The sequence below is a fragment of the Metopolophium dirhodum genome, chromosome 2 (assembly GCF_019925205.1).
Source record: "Metopolophium dirhodum isolate CAU chromosome 2, ASM1992520v1, whole genome shotgun sequence".
Taxonomy (NCBI): Eukaryota; Metazoa; Arthropoda; class Insecta; order Hemiptera; family Aphididae; genus Metopolophium; species Metopolophium dirhodum.
This window is the reverse complement of record NC_083561.1, coordinates 30436630-30451492: the sequence shown is the minus strand read 5'-3', so window position 1 is coordinate 30451492 and position 14863 is coordinate 30436630. Positions and strand designations below refer to the sequence as shown.

At 30.3% G+C, this 14863-nt stretch overlaps 1 protein-coding gene across 2 annotated transcripts in view; it reads left to right on the top strand.

Annotated features, from left to right (window-relative positions):
• The window catches only part of LOC132939295 (dynein axonemal heavy chain 5-like), a 30886-nt gene that overhangs the window by 13730 nt on the left and 2293 nt on the right, over positions 1-14863 (top strand). For both annotated transcript variants that reach the window (XM_061006383.1, XM_061006382.1), the window contains exons 31-63: positions 51-561; positions 629-798; positions 868-1058; positions 1131-1408; positions 1470-1710; positions 1785-1990; positions 2261-2424; positions 2528-2650; positions 2711-2903; positions 2969-3099; positions 3167-3315; positions 3379-3548; positions 3610-4059; positions 4137-4481; positions 4782-4997; positions 5067-5332; positions 5407-5575; positions 5649-5960; positions 6032-6188; positions 6249-6379; positions 6437-6881; positions 7003-7124; positions 7245-7413; positions 7653-7805; positions 7889-8115; positions 9656-9733; positions 9852-10046; positions 10402-10503; positions 10568-10648; positions 10724-10803; positions 10864-11020; positions 11117-11329; positions 14259-14411. In XM_061006383.1, the coding sequence (XP_060862366.1) occupies positions 51-561; positions 629-798; positions 868-1058; positions 1131-1408; positions 1470-1710; positions 1785-1990; positions 2261-2424; positions 2528-2650; positions 2711-2903; positions 2969-3099; positions 3167-3315; positions 3379-3548; positions 3610-4059; positions 4137-4481; positions 4782-4997; positions 5067-5332; positions 5407-5575; positions 5649-5960; positions 6032-6188; positions 6249-6379; positions 6437-6881; positions 7003-7124; positions 7245-7413; positions 7653-7805; positions 7889-8115; positions 9656-9733; positions 9852-10046; positions 10402-10503; positions 10568-10648; positions 10724-10803; positions 10864-11020; positions 11117-11329; positions 14259-14411 (6748 nt within the window). The remainder of the gene's footprint in view (positions 1-50; positions 562-628; positions 799-867; positions 1059-1130; positions 1409-1469; positions 1711-1784; positions 1991-2260; positions 2425-2527; positions 2651-2710; positions 2904-2968; positions 3100-3166; positions 3316-3378; positions 3549-3609; positions 4060-4136; positions 4482-4781; positions 4998-5066; positions 5333-5406; positions 5576-5648; positions 5961-6031; positions 6189-6248; positions 6380-6436; positions 6882-7002; positions 7125-7244; positions 7414-7652; positions 7806-7888; positions 8116-9655; positions 9734-9851; positions 10047-10401; positions 10504-10567; positions 10649-10723; positions 10804-10863; positions 11021-11116; positions 11330-14258; positions 14412-14863) is intronic.

Sequence of the window (14863 nt, the reverse complement as noted above, 5' to 3'; positions counted from 1 at the left end):
AATTTTATACCGAAGATCTATAGTTTTATTTTATCTGTTTGACATTCTAGGGAAATGAGAATGAACCCAAAAGCAATTACTGCAGCACAAATGTTCGGCCGCCTAGACGTGGCCACTAATGACTGGACTGATGGTATATTTTCTGCATTATGGAGAAAAACGCTGAAATTAAAAAAAGGTGAACATGTATGGTTGGTCCTTGATGGACCAGTGGATAGTATATGGATTGAAAATTTGAATTCAGTATTGGATGATAATAAAACATTGACATTGGCTAATGGAGATAGGCTTCCTATGGCTCCGTGCTGTAAAATTATATTCGAGCCTCATAACATTGATAATGCTTCACCGGCAACCGTATCACGTAATGGTATGGTATACATGAGTTCGTCTGGATTAGATTGGAATCCCGTTTTAGCAGCCTGGCTAAAGAAGAGGAATAAAAGGGAATCAAAATTATTCAGGCGATTGTTTGAAAATACTTTTTCAATTATATACACATGGGCCTCACAAAATTTGAATATGACCATGAAAGTCTTACAGTGCAATACTATTCAGCAGGTATTTTCAAACGATATTCTATAGTTTATTTAATTATAACTTATAATAGTCTAAAATATAACTTTAGATGCTAGTTTTGTTACAAGGGTTAATACCCAAGAAACCAGAAGAAGAAGAAGGAAAAGAAGAAGTAGAAGAAGAAGAAGAAGAAATCGAAGATCACGATAATAATTCTTCAGAAGAAGGTGATGGCGCGGAAGGCACAGAAAACCACTATCTAAAACCAGATAATTTATTGTAAGTTTAATACCGACCCTTTTTTCATAAAAGATTATGTTAAGTATTTATTTGAAATTTTTTTTTAAGACCAAGTAAAATACATTTACAACGTTTGTATACTTTTTCATTGGTGTGGGGACTAGGAGCTTTATTGGAAACATCAGATAGACATAAATTCCATAGTTACTTAAATGAAAATTTTGGTCAAAGCCTTGATCTTCCTAAGCTAGTTGATCAGCCTGATGCTACTATATTTGATTTTTTCGTAACTGAAGAAGGTATAGTAATATAGTATGTGTTTTTAATTGTGTCAACTGAAATTGAAATCAGTTTTATATATGTTAAATTAGGAGAATGGGAACACTGGAATGTTGCTATGTCTTCTGCTACTCCAGCAGAATCTTCTAGTACTGATTACAGTCAAGTATTGGTTCCTATTTTAGAAAGTGTTCGTATCACATATTTGATAAATATCATAGCTACACAAGATCATCCAGTTTTATTAATTGGAGAACAAGGATCAGGAAAAACTGTTATGATGAAATCATACATGAGATCTGCTAAACCAGAGCTTTACTTAAATAGATCGTTTAATTTTTCATCTGCAACTAGCCCCTTTCAATTTCAAGTAAATTTAATTAAAATTACTAAATGGTAATTTCACTCCTTACTTTATTTTATTATTATAGAAAACTATTGAAAGTTATGTAGAGAAAAGATTAGGAAACACATTTGGGCCACCTGGAGGTCTTAAGATGAAGGTGTTCATAGATGACATAAATTTGCCGGAAGTTAATGAATGGGGTGATCAAATTACAAATGAGATCGTTCGACAGACAATGGACATGAAAGGATTTTATAGTTTAGAAAAACCTGGTGAATTCTATACTCTGAATGATATTCTATTTGTCGGTGCTATGGTGCATCCCGGTAAGATACCGACGTATTTAATAAATTACTTGTCATTCAATTTTTAAATTGTGTATTATATTTTATAAAATCAGGTGGAGGACGGAATGATATACCGTCAAGATTAAAACGCCAATTTTGTATATTCAACTGTACTATGCCATCAGATGCTTCAATTGATAAGATCTTTCGAGTAGTTGGTGAAACACACTATAATGCAAAACGAGGATTTTCAGTAGAAATACGAAACTTGGTTAAGAAACTAACTCCCATAACTAGAGAACTTTGGCATAGCACAAGGGTAATATATTTTTATTAAAAAATTACAAAAAAAAAACGAAATAATGCCATAACCTAACCCTTAGTTCCAAAATTAGCTTAGGTATTTGATAGTTAGTTGTTAAATTTATTTTTGATCGGGTATTTCAAATCAATTACCAAAACGTGTTCATGACAAATAATTGGGATAAATATAGTATGAATATATAATATTTTTTTACATAAATAAATTATAATTACAATTATATTATTTTGTGTTCATACTAATAATAAAAAATATTTTTAATTGTAGATGACTTTGTTGCCAACACCAGCTAAATTCCACTATGTTTTTAGCTTAAGAGATTTGTCTAGGATCTGGCAAGGAATGGTTGGAACATTGAGTACTGTTATTGATTCTGCAAAAATATTAATAATGTTATGGAGGCATGAGACTACTAGAGTATTCTCTGATAGGTTTGTTTGATTGAAGTGATAATTATTTTTAAACAGTTAAAGTAAAAAAACTATAAAATTGACTATGTGATAACAATAATATTAATATGTTTAATTATATTAGATTTACATCGTTGTCTGACAAAAGTTGGTTCGATCAAGAACTGAATAAAGTGGTTGAATCTAGATTGGGCACTCAATATATAGCCATGTTGGATGCAGATCCTCCATTTGTTGATTTCATGAGGTAAGTACTTTTTATTTTGCACAAGTTGAGTTTAAATATAATTTTAAATTAATATTTAAGAGACGCTCCAGAACCAACTGGAGAAGAAGGTGAAGAAGCTGACATGGAACTTCCCAAGGTGTACGAACCTGTTATGGAAGAAGCTCAACTGAGAGAACGATTAGAAATGTTTTTATCTCAATTTAATGAAATGGTTCGAGGTGTTGGAATGGACCTAGTATTTTTTCCGGATGCTATCCTTCATTTAGTTAAGGTCAGTTGTAATTCACTATTTTATAATTAAAATGATAAAAACTATTATTATTATGTTTTTTGTAGATTTCAAGAGTTATACGACATCCGCGTGGAAATGTAATGTTAGTAGGTGTTGGTGGTTCAGGTAAACAATCTTTAACAAGGTTGGCTTCTTTTATAGCTGGCTATAAGACGTTTCAAATAGCTTTAACTAGGTTTGTCTCGATCATTAAATGTATTGTTTGAATTTTGTATGAAATATTAATTTTTTTTTGTTTATAGATCCTATAATATAACAAATTTTTTGGAGGATCTCAAACTGTTATACAGAACCTGTGGTGTTCAAGCAAAAGGTACAACATTTATTTTTACTGATTTGGATATTAAGGAAGAAGGTTTCTTGGAGTACTTGAATAACATTCTATCATCTGGTAATAATTTGTTAAATTTGATTTATTTTCTCATTTAAATATATGTTATACATTTATTTTTAGGTGGAATTACCAATCTATTTACGAAAGATGAACAATCTGAAATTATATCAGAATTAACTCCTATTATGAAACGAGAAAACTCAAAACGAAGTTTGAACCATGAAATAATTATGGATTACTTTTTAACAAGAACTTGTCAAAACCTTCATGTTGTGTTTTGTTTTTCACCTGTAAATAGGTCTTATTAATAATTACATTTTATAATTTAATCATGCTTAATGTATGTCTTAGGTAGGAGAAAAGTTTCGAAATCGAGCTCTTAGATTCCCAGCATTAGTATCTGGATGTACCATAGACTGGTTCCAACCATGGCCCAAGGATGCTCTCATCCAAGTAGCGGAACATTTTTTGGTTGACTTTGATATTGAGTGCACGGTTGAAGTTAAACAAGAATTAGTTGGCGCAATGGGCACGATTCAAGATATAGTTGATCATACTTCAAGTGATTATTATCAACGATTTCGTCGAGCTACTCATGTCACACCAAAATCGTACTTAAACTTTATTGGCGGATATAAAAGTATATATCATCAAAAACAAAAAGAATTAGGAGAAGGAGCTCACCGCATGGACACAGGTTTGGCAAAACTGGAAGAGGCTTCTATTTCCGTAGAATTACTGAAGAAAGACTTAGATGATATGGAACAAGAACTAGCAAATGCCTCTCAGAAAGCAGAAACCGTAAGTAAATAAAAATAAACTAAAAAATAATATTTGTTATCAGTGTAAAACAATATTTTTATAAAAAATATTAACAGGTATTAGTTGAAGTTACTGATCGTGCAAGACAAGCAGAAATTGTGAAAAATCAGGTAATGAAAGTAAAAGTTAAAGCAGAAGCATTAGTAGAATCAATTGCAAAAGAAAAGGCTATTGCTGAAGAGAAACTAGAAGCAGCTAGACCAGCACTTGAAGAAGCAGAATCAGCGTTGAACACTATAAAACCTGCACATATAGCTACTGTTCGTAAACTTGGAAGACCTCCACATCTCATTATGCGTATAATGGATTGCGTTTTAATATTATTCAAACGAAAACTACACCCAGTCATAAGTGATACAACAGTGAGATGTCCAAAACCATCTTGGCCAGAATCGTTAAAAGTAAAATATGTTTTTAAAAAAAAAAAATTTAATATTGCTGTACAATTTCATGTCAACAGATATATAGATAAAGATGAATATCTAAAATTATAAATTAATTACAAATAAACATAATTTTCTGTTTATAATAATTTAATTAAATCTATAAGACGCACTAAAATTCTTAAAAAAAATTACTTAGTTTACATACACACTACTATTTAATATTTTGATAATAATAACATAAAATAATTGAATGTACTATAATTTATTAAGACAGAAACTAAGATAATTAAAAAATTTTGATATCACATTTTATAGATGATGGCGAGTACAACTTTTTTGCTCCAGCTACAAAACTATCCTAAAGATACAATCACAAATGAAATGGTAGAATTATTACAGCTATATTTTAGCATGGAAGATTACAATATGGATACAGCAAAAAGGGTTTGTGGTGACGTTGCCGGTTTGTTATCATGGACTAAAGCCATGGCATTCTTTCATAGTATAAATAAAGAAGTTTTGCCACTTAAAGTTTGTATTAAACGTTTTTTGAGAAGAATGAATGAAAGCCTTAAAGGTAAAATGTATATTATCGTTTAGGCCAATTTAACTTTACAAGAAGCTAGACTAACTATTGCAATGGACGATTTGTCGAGAGCTGAACTTCAACTTTATGAAAGAGAAGTGGCTTTAAATGAAGTTAAAAGCCAATATGATGCAGCTGTTCAAGAAAAACAAAGGCTTACTGACGCGGCAAATGTGTGTCTTAGAAAAATGACGTCAGCAACTGCTTTAATTAATGGTTTAGGTGGTGAAAAAATAAGATGGACTCAACAGAGTAAAGAATTCAAGAAACAACTCGGACGGTAATATTTAAAATAATATTTACTATAGGTATCTAATGAATCGTATAATAATATTGTTTTATTTTAATAAATAGACTTGTTGGTGATGTTTTATTGGCAACAGGATTTTTATCATATTGTGGGCCATATAATCAAGAATTTAGATCTAATTTAGTCCAAAGTTGGATGAAAATTTTAACGACTCAAAAAGTACCGTTCACGGTTAAACTCAATATAATAAATATGCTTATTGACAATTCTATGGTACGAATATTGCTTACATGTATAATAATTGTAATTGCGTATATAGCTCAATTAAAAATACTAAATGTTGAAGGTATCTGAGTGGACATTGCAAGGTCTTCCTAATGATGAGTTATCGGTACAAAATGCACTTATTGTAACCAAATCTAGTTCGTACCCACTTCTCATCGACCCTCAAAATCAAGGGAAAATGTGGATTAAAAATAAGGAATCATCTAATGAACTTCAAATCACTTCATTGAATCATAAATACTTTAGAACACATTTAGAGGATTGCTTATCTCTTGGAAGACCATTATTGATAGAAGATGTTAGTGAAGAACTTGATCCAGTAATTGATAATGTATTAGAAAAGAATTTCATTAAATCTGGTTCAATTGAAAAGGTGAGCAAAATAAATATAAGTATATGTCGGCCACTTTTCATGATGTACAATAATAATTATTATATTAATAGGTGGTTGTCGGTGATAAAGAAACTGATGTAATGCCTGGGTTTGTCTTGTATATAACGACAAAATTGCCCAATCCTGCATATTCTCCTGAGATTAGTGCTAAAACTTCAATTATAGATTTCACAGTCACAATGCAAGGTCTTGAAGACCAACTTTTAGGTAAAAATAAAAGGTAAATATTTACATACATTTTTATATAATTTATAAACATTTATTTAGGCCGAGTTATACTAATGGAAAAATCAGATTTAGAAGCAGAACGTGTGGCGCTATTTGAGTCAGTTATACAAAATCAACGTTCAATGAAAGAATTTGAAAGTAATCTACTGCATAAATTATCATCAATTCAAGTAATGTATCATGAATGATAATTCTATTACAAAATTAAAGTTATTGTTTTTACCTAGGGTTCATTGGTAGACGATGAAGATTTGATTAGTGTACTCCAAGAGACCAAAGCCACCGCCGAAGCTGTAAATGCCAAACTTCAAGTTTCCGAACAAACCGAAATTAAAATTATGAAGGCCAGAGAAGAGTTCCGTGCCGTAGCTGCTCGTGGATCAATACTATACTTTTTGATAGTTGAAATGAGCAACGTAAACGTTATGTACCAAAATTCATTAAAACAATTTTTAATGATATTTGATAATTCTATAAACAAATCGATAAAAAGTCCAATAACCGAAGAACGTATTGTAAACATTTTACAATATTTAACTTATGAAGTATGGATGTTCACGATGAGGAGTCTATACGAACGCCATAAGCCATTATTCACATTAATGTTGGCTATGAAAATTGATTGCCATAAGAACCAAATTACTCATGAAGAGTTTATGACATTTATAAAAGGTTATAACTTATGAATTATAATCCATAATTCTTTTACAACATAATTATTTGCTAAAATACATATATAATATTTATATATATTATAATCAACCTACAAATAATAATATATTTATGTATAAAGGTGGTGCATCATTAGATTTGAATGCAGTTGCTCCAAAGCCATTCCGATGGGTATTGGACATAACTTGGTTAAATTTGGTTGAACTTAACAAGTTATCAGTATTTTCAAACCTTTTAAATAAAGTAAGTATACATTTGGTTAGTCATTATAATAAGTATACTTATTATAGACAAATCACTGTTTTACTTTATTGTGTGATAAACGCAATAAATTTTTTAATTATGTATCCTTGATTGATTTAGATAAAACAAAACGAGAAAGAATGGCGCATTTGGTATGAAAAAGAGAAACCAGAAGAGGAAGACATACCTTGTGGGTATAATAAATCTCTAGACGTGTTTCGAAAACTTTTGCTGGTCAGGTCATGGAGTCCAGACAGGACATTGTCGCAGTCTCGAAAATATATTATGGGTATTACTCACAATTCTGTGAATTTATTGCATTTGCATTATCATAACCTACTTTTAGAAGAAAATTTGTTTCGTCAAAATCGTTTTAACATTACTATTAAATAAATAATATTTAGGTACTAAAATTTAAACTCGCTGCCTTGGGTAAAAAAAATATAATAAAATGTATATAGTATAGTATAGTATAGTATATAGTGTATAGTGTTATAGATAAAACCATTTGACCACTGTGTCTTACAGATTCTTTAGGGTCAGAGTATGGAGAAGCATGCATCTTGGACTTGGAAAAAACTTGGGAAGAATCGGAGCCACAAACACCACTTGTTTGTATCTTGTCCATCGGCTCTGATCCATCACCGCAAATCACCGCTCTAGCCAAATCCAAAGACATTCGTAATGCAAACGAAATTTATACAACAATAATTAACTGTTTTTTATACATACATGTATATATATCAAATATACTATTGTTTTAGAAATACGGTCGGTTTCTATGGGTCAAGGTCAAGAAATACACGCTAGAAACATGATATCCGATTGCATAGCAAACGGTGGTTGGGTGCTTTTACAAAACATGCATTTGTCTTTGCCATTTTGTACAGAAGCTATGGACGCTTTGTCAGATTCGGAAGAAATACACAGTACATTTAGAATGTGGATAACTACCGAAGTGCATCCTCAGTTTCCGATTGCACTACTTCAAGTAAATGAACCGCCTTTAAACGTCTTAAATAATAGACCATAATATTTTATATGATTATAATTAAAATATAAAAGGTGATCTGTAATGTACTCAGTGGTATACAGTAGGGGTGATATTTTCGGGATAAATAGGATGGACCGACTGGACCGAGAAGTGTCGTGATATTTTATAGTACCTACCTACAAACGTAATCTAAAATGATAGAATAGTGTTGGATGAACTATGCAGCACTGAATTCTTCCAAAAAACAGAGCATGTCTGCCATTAAAATCCACCCCTTAAATAAATTAAATGTACGCAACCGAACGTACTAACTATATAATTAGGGGACGGAGTGGCCGAGCGGAATACGGCGTCCGTTATAACGCGTACCTTCGATGGTTCGAATCTCGACCACAGGCAACTGTCTAGAGCAGAGATTCCCAACCAGGATTCCGTGGCACCCTAGGGTGCCGCGAAATTATTTGAAATATATTTTTTAAGAAAAAACGGTTTCATGAAAAATATATCACTGCGAGTAATAAAACGGACTATAATATTATAAAACCTATTATGTGTTTCATATATTGTGTAGAAATATTACGATGTTCAATCTATTTTAATGTTCATACCAGTTTGATTGCTATTGCTTCGGTGTCTTGTGACTTTATCTTATCTTAATTTTTATAAAACATATATCGACAATAGTACCTAATTTAATAATCTACTAACAATTTCAGTACGATCAGTCTGGTTTTAGTCATCATTGCAAAACATATAATATATTTCAGTCGTGTCTAGATATTTTATAATTGTATATAATTAAATTTTTGTTAAAACAATGGATAAATTTATTTTTAAAAAGCAAAAATTAGATGAATATGAAATTTTATCTAACCATAATATTGAATCAACTTCTGAAGAATCAAATCAAGCTATTTCTAGTTCTACTGGTAATAAAATACGTTTATATATAGTTCCATAAGTTCCTTAATTATAAATTAATATTGTGAATCAATTACTAAATAAAAATAAATAATAATTATACATAAAAATAAATACAATGTAATAATTTGTTTATAAAATGTAATGTGTATATAGTATATACCTACACCTTACTACTTTTGTTTATACTTATGCACTGATAAATAAAACCGAAGTAGTCTATATAGGCTTAGAGCATAGGGTGCCTCCGGATTTTTAGAAAATGACTAAGGGTGCCGCGAGTCAAAAAAGGTTGGAAACCTCTGGTCTAGAGAGAAAGGCCACCATCCCCCGACCGGGCATGGCAGAAACCTAATACGGATGCTCAATTTGAAATTCTGCCAAAACCAAACACACGTGTTTACTAAAACCTACAGTACCTTCCTCCACAATTTAAAAAAAACCCATCCAATGGCCTAAGTGTACCGTTACAACAGTAACAATCGTAACCCCCACAATAGCTAATGGTCATAGTTGCCGGGCACTAGACCAATAAAATAATAAATAACAATATAATTAATATTATACATGATATTATTATATATATAGTATGTGTATTAATATATGTCACTTATAGATGGCAATTAAGTTCACAAATGAACCTCCACAGGGTATTCGCGCTAGTATGAAAAGAACGTATCAGAACATTAGTCAGGTTGGTTAATCAAAACTTAAAATTGTGGTAATAATAATAATATAATTATTTAATCGTTATGTTTAAACTGCAGCACACGCTTAAAATATTATTATTTCCAATATTTCTTGTACAATAGGACATGCTCGATTATTCGGCTCAACCGCAATGGCCCATTTTATTGTACGCCGTAGCATTTATTCATACGATTGTACAAGAGAGACGAAAATTCGGACCACTAGGCTGGAATGTACCGTACGAGTTCAATCAAGCCGATTTCGCTGCGAGCGTTCAGTTCGTGCAAAATCATTTGGACGATATGGATCCCAAAAAAGTAATCCTGTGGTTAATATATTGATGAGATACAAATACCGTGTGTCCATAAAACAGGGTACACAGTAAGAGTGGAATAGGTAATGTTGCACATGCAACAATACAAGAGCTAAACAATTTTTATTTATAGGAAATTAGAACCAAATTGTCTCATGTCCCTCAAGCAGAATTGAAAAATAAGTACAAGGTATACTGAGTGGTATAGTATAAGACGTAACTGAGTTATAGAGTGTATACTCTTTTTGTGGATACATGGTATTATAAATAAATAATATAGGTATGGGCGTATGGTAGTTACTAGTTGCAGTTATAATAATATAAGTAATATAGTTATTATTATTAATGCCTGCTGACAGGGTGTGTCTTGGCCAACTATTTGTTACATGTTGGGTGAAGTACAATACGGTGGCAGAGTTACTGACGACTTCGATAAAAGACTTTTGATCACGTTCACTCAAGTAAATTTTAATTCACATTTATTGATACGAATACTAATTATGTATGTATACCTACTGTATAAAGGTATGGTTTTGTGATGTATTGTTGAGGCCAGGTTTTGAGTTTTATAAAAGCTATAAAGTCCCCATGAATCGTAATATACAAGTACGTAAAATATCGATTTATTGTTTTTTTCTAATATTGTTGGGTATTTATTTTATTATGTTTATACATTTTCAGGGTTGTATTGATTATATAAACAGTTTACCAGTAACGGATTCGCCAGAAGTGTTCGGACTTCACTCAAATGCTGACATCACGTAAACAATTATTTTAATATAACAAAACAATAATGCCTATGTTTTATATTATCATTTCAGGCATCAAATAAACACCGCAAAAGGAATACTAGATACAATTTTAAGCGTTCAACCAAAACAGGGTGGAAGCCAAGGAGGCGAGACTAGAGAAAGTGTGGTCTATCATTTAGCTGATGATATGTTGAAAAAGTTACCAAAACAGTATAAAGATTTTGAGGTGAATAATATACTATACTATTAGGCATTTTCATTGATTTTGACAACGATGGACGATGATATTTTAATATTTCTGATCGTTGTTTTTCGTCTGCAGGTAAAAGAATCGCTGCAGAGGATGGGCGCCCTTTTGCCCATGAACATATTCTTGCGACAAGAAATCGATCGTATAAAAAAAGTAATTGGAATCGTACAAAAGACGTTATGTGATTTGAAATTGGCTATCGATGGTACAATTGTTATGAGCCAAGGATTGAGAGAAAGTTTGGACGCGATGTACGACGCCAGAATACCACAGAAATGGCAAAAAGTAATCAGAATAATATTATATTATATAGATAGCTATAGGTTACTCGAGTACTCATCGTATACAATATAATCGCCACCAATAATAACCTAGCCAAGTATACAGCGGCGTATTTACAGAGTGTCCATGGGATCTGGAATTTTTAATATTTTTCAAATGTCATTGAAACAATATAGTAGGAGCCTTGTATTACATTTTCAAGCATTTTTACCCAACAAATAAAGTTTATTGACATTCATAGAAAAAAAGACTAATAAAATTGGAAAACAGAAAATTTTTCTAAACAGTTCAAAACAAATAAAAATATTTTGAGAATTTTATCGTACATAGAAAATGCAAATATAAACAACCATTGAAAAATTCAAGTACAATACCTACGTTCATTTGTTTTAAAATTACACCAAAACCTAACATTTTGCGTGAAAATTCCCGTTTTTCTCTACTATGATCGATTCTGAGCGAAGCGATGAATGTATTGATTTTACAATGATGTGTGTTTTTTTTTTTTTTTTATTCTTGTGTCTGTCATCACCTTTTAGGACAGTAAAAGTGCTTGGATTTTCTTCAACAGTAACTTTTCTGATAGGAAAGTGAATCTAGTTGGTACTTTGAGGGGGTCAAAAGTAAAAATTTCCCAGTAGTTTTCAAAAGCGACGTGAAAAACAAAAGAAAAATTAAGGAAAAACGGGAATTTTCACGCAAAATCTGTTTTCGAGAAAATGGATTTTGGTTTTTGGTGTAACTCTAAAACAAATGACCGTAGGGACATGAAATTTTGACTGAATGTTTATGTTAGCATTTTCTATACACCATACAATTTTAAAAATATTTTGACTCTTTTTGAGCTGTTTACGGACATTGTCAGTTTTCAATTTTTTTAGTTTTTTTTTCTATAAATATCAATAAAATTTTTATTTGTTGAGTAAAAAAGTTTGAAAATTTAATAGAAAGCTCCTAGGTTATTGTTCAAAGGCATCAAAGGCAGATGAGAAAAATTAAAAATCCTTAGTCACAGTTTTTATTTATAAGCATTTTAAGTTCAAATTTTGACAAAATACGGAAAAATCACGAAAATTAGCAAATTATTTTGAGTTGAGAATTCATAAAAAATTTTCTTTTTAAATCTAAGATTTGAAAATGTAATATAAGATTACTCATAAGTTTGTCTACCTTTATCAAAAAAAAATGTCTACAAGAAACTTAAATTAAATTTTTATGAGCGTCTGAAATTCATATTTTTACAACATTTGATATTTACTCGATTTCTCATGTAACAATTTTCTTATTTTATTGTAATTAAAAAACGAATGACTGTAGATACTTGACAATTTCACTGAATGTTTATATTAGCGATTTCTATACACCATAAAATTTTGAAAATATTTTGACTCTTTTTGAGCGGTTTACGGACATTGTCAGTTTTAAATTTTTTTAGTTTTTTTTTCTATAAATATCAATAAAAAAATTTTTGTTGGGTAAAAAAGCGTGAAAATTTAATATAAGGCTCCTGATATATCGTACTAATAGCAGTTGAAAAATATTAAAAATACATAGGCACAATTTTTTTTTATAAGCATTTAAAGTTCAAATTTTGACAAAATGTATCACTTTTAAAATTTAATAATTATTTTGTAGTTAAAAATTTATAAAATGTTCAACTTTTATAGCTAAGGATTGAAAATTTAAAACAATGCTCCACGTAAATATGTTATATATAAATTACTTTATTCACAATAATATCATCAAATATACTTGGTAATATCATAGGCTGACTGACCGTTTCGCTCATAATCGTTTTTCTTATACAATGATATTATATCATTGAATTCAAATTTAACACCATCTATTACAGTGACCAACTTGTAACCTACTGTACAGCAGAGCGACATCCACTTATCCACCTTTTTTATATTGTTTTTCCTGACGCTTTTAAAAACTATTGAAAATTTGAAAATTTGACCTCCTGAATGCATCAACTAGATTCACTTTCCCATCAAACAAGATATTGTTGAAGAAAATCGGAACAGTTTTATTGCCCCAAACCGTGATGACAGACATAAAAATAAAAATAAAAAAACACACATCATTGTAAAATCAATACATTCATCGCTCCGCTCAGAATCTAAAATGTATAATCCATCCCGGTCTGCCAAATGTAAAACATCAAAATTGATGGTTATTGAAAAAATATATATAATTAAAAAAAACTTATAAATAAAGAAGTAAAATAAAATAAATATATTTTTCTTATAATAATAATAATAACAGTATAATATTCAGAATATAAATACCTACAAGAAAAGTAAATATTTTATTATAATTTTTGTTCATGGAATATTGTCAAAGGGATTGAATCATTTGTTGCAAAACTACAAATTATTAATACTATTATTATTATTATTATTATTATTATTTTAAATGGTTGTAGTTGGTTACGTTACACATGTATTTATTTTGCGTCATGCCGTTTTCCATCATGACATACAAGTTCGGAGTTGATCTTACCACCAGGGCCCTTTGATTTTTAGGCCAATAGATCTTTCACATCAATAAGTCGGAAAAAATACACATCATTGTAGAACCAATACACTCATCGGAACGCTCAGAATTTAAAAATCTAGTGCCGGATTGCACAAAACATTTAATGAATCAATAGTGAGCTAATCGTCCCTTAAACAAGATTTAGTGGCCCGTGATTAGTCCATTAAATTTTTAGAAAGCCATTAAATTTAATGAATTGTTTATGCAACCCAGCATAAGTGTCTTATTTTATAAATGATAAAAAAAATTTTATTTCTTATACTTAGTATTCCCCATTGTCTGAATCAAGATAATATATAATCAGTCGATAGTAGTTTAGTACTTAGTAGTATACTCACTATAATGCCCAGCAAAATATTTAGTTCGTGTGTATATATTATACTCTATTTAGGTGTCTTGGGAATCAGCTACTCTTGGATTTTGGTTTACCGAGTTGCTGGAACGGGATAATCAGTTTAGAAAATGGATAAACAGTGGTCGACCAAACGTGTTTTGGATGACAGGTTTCTTTAACCCACAAGGATTTTTGACGGCCATGAGACAAGTAGCTACCTAATTTTTTTATTATACTATATGTACATGTACAATACTTTGATAGTTTTGTTGAGGATTTCTATGCTTACATAAATATAAATTATATATTATTTATGTAATTTTATTGTAGGCATACAAACAAACAATTGTTAAAAAGAATAACTTTTAATTTTTTATTAACTTAACTAGTTTAGGTGTGCATTGTATTATTAGCTTATCTAGTTAATATAAAACATACATATTACATAATATTAGGTAAGTACCTACCTACCTACCTACGCATTAAGTTATATTAACTTTTGTTAAATACCTCTATAACCATGGTAAAAATTTTAAAATATTTGATATAATAAATATTATATATACTATGCGTATAGGTAATAGTGATTACACAAGTTAGGTACCTATATAATATCCTTAAATTGATTGTAAATAAAAAATTAACCAATAAATATTTATTAG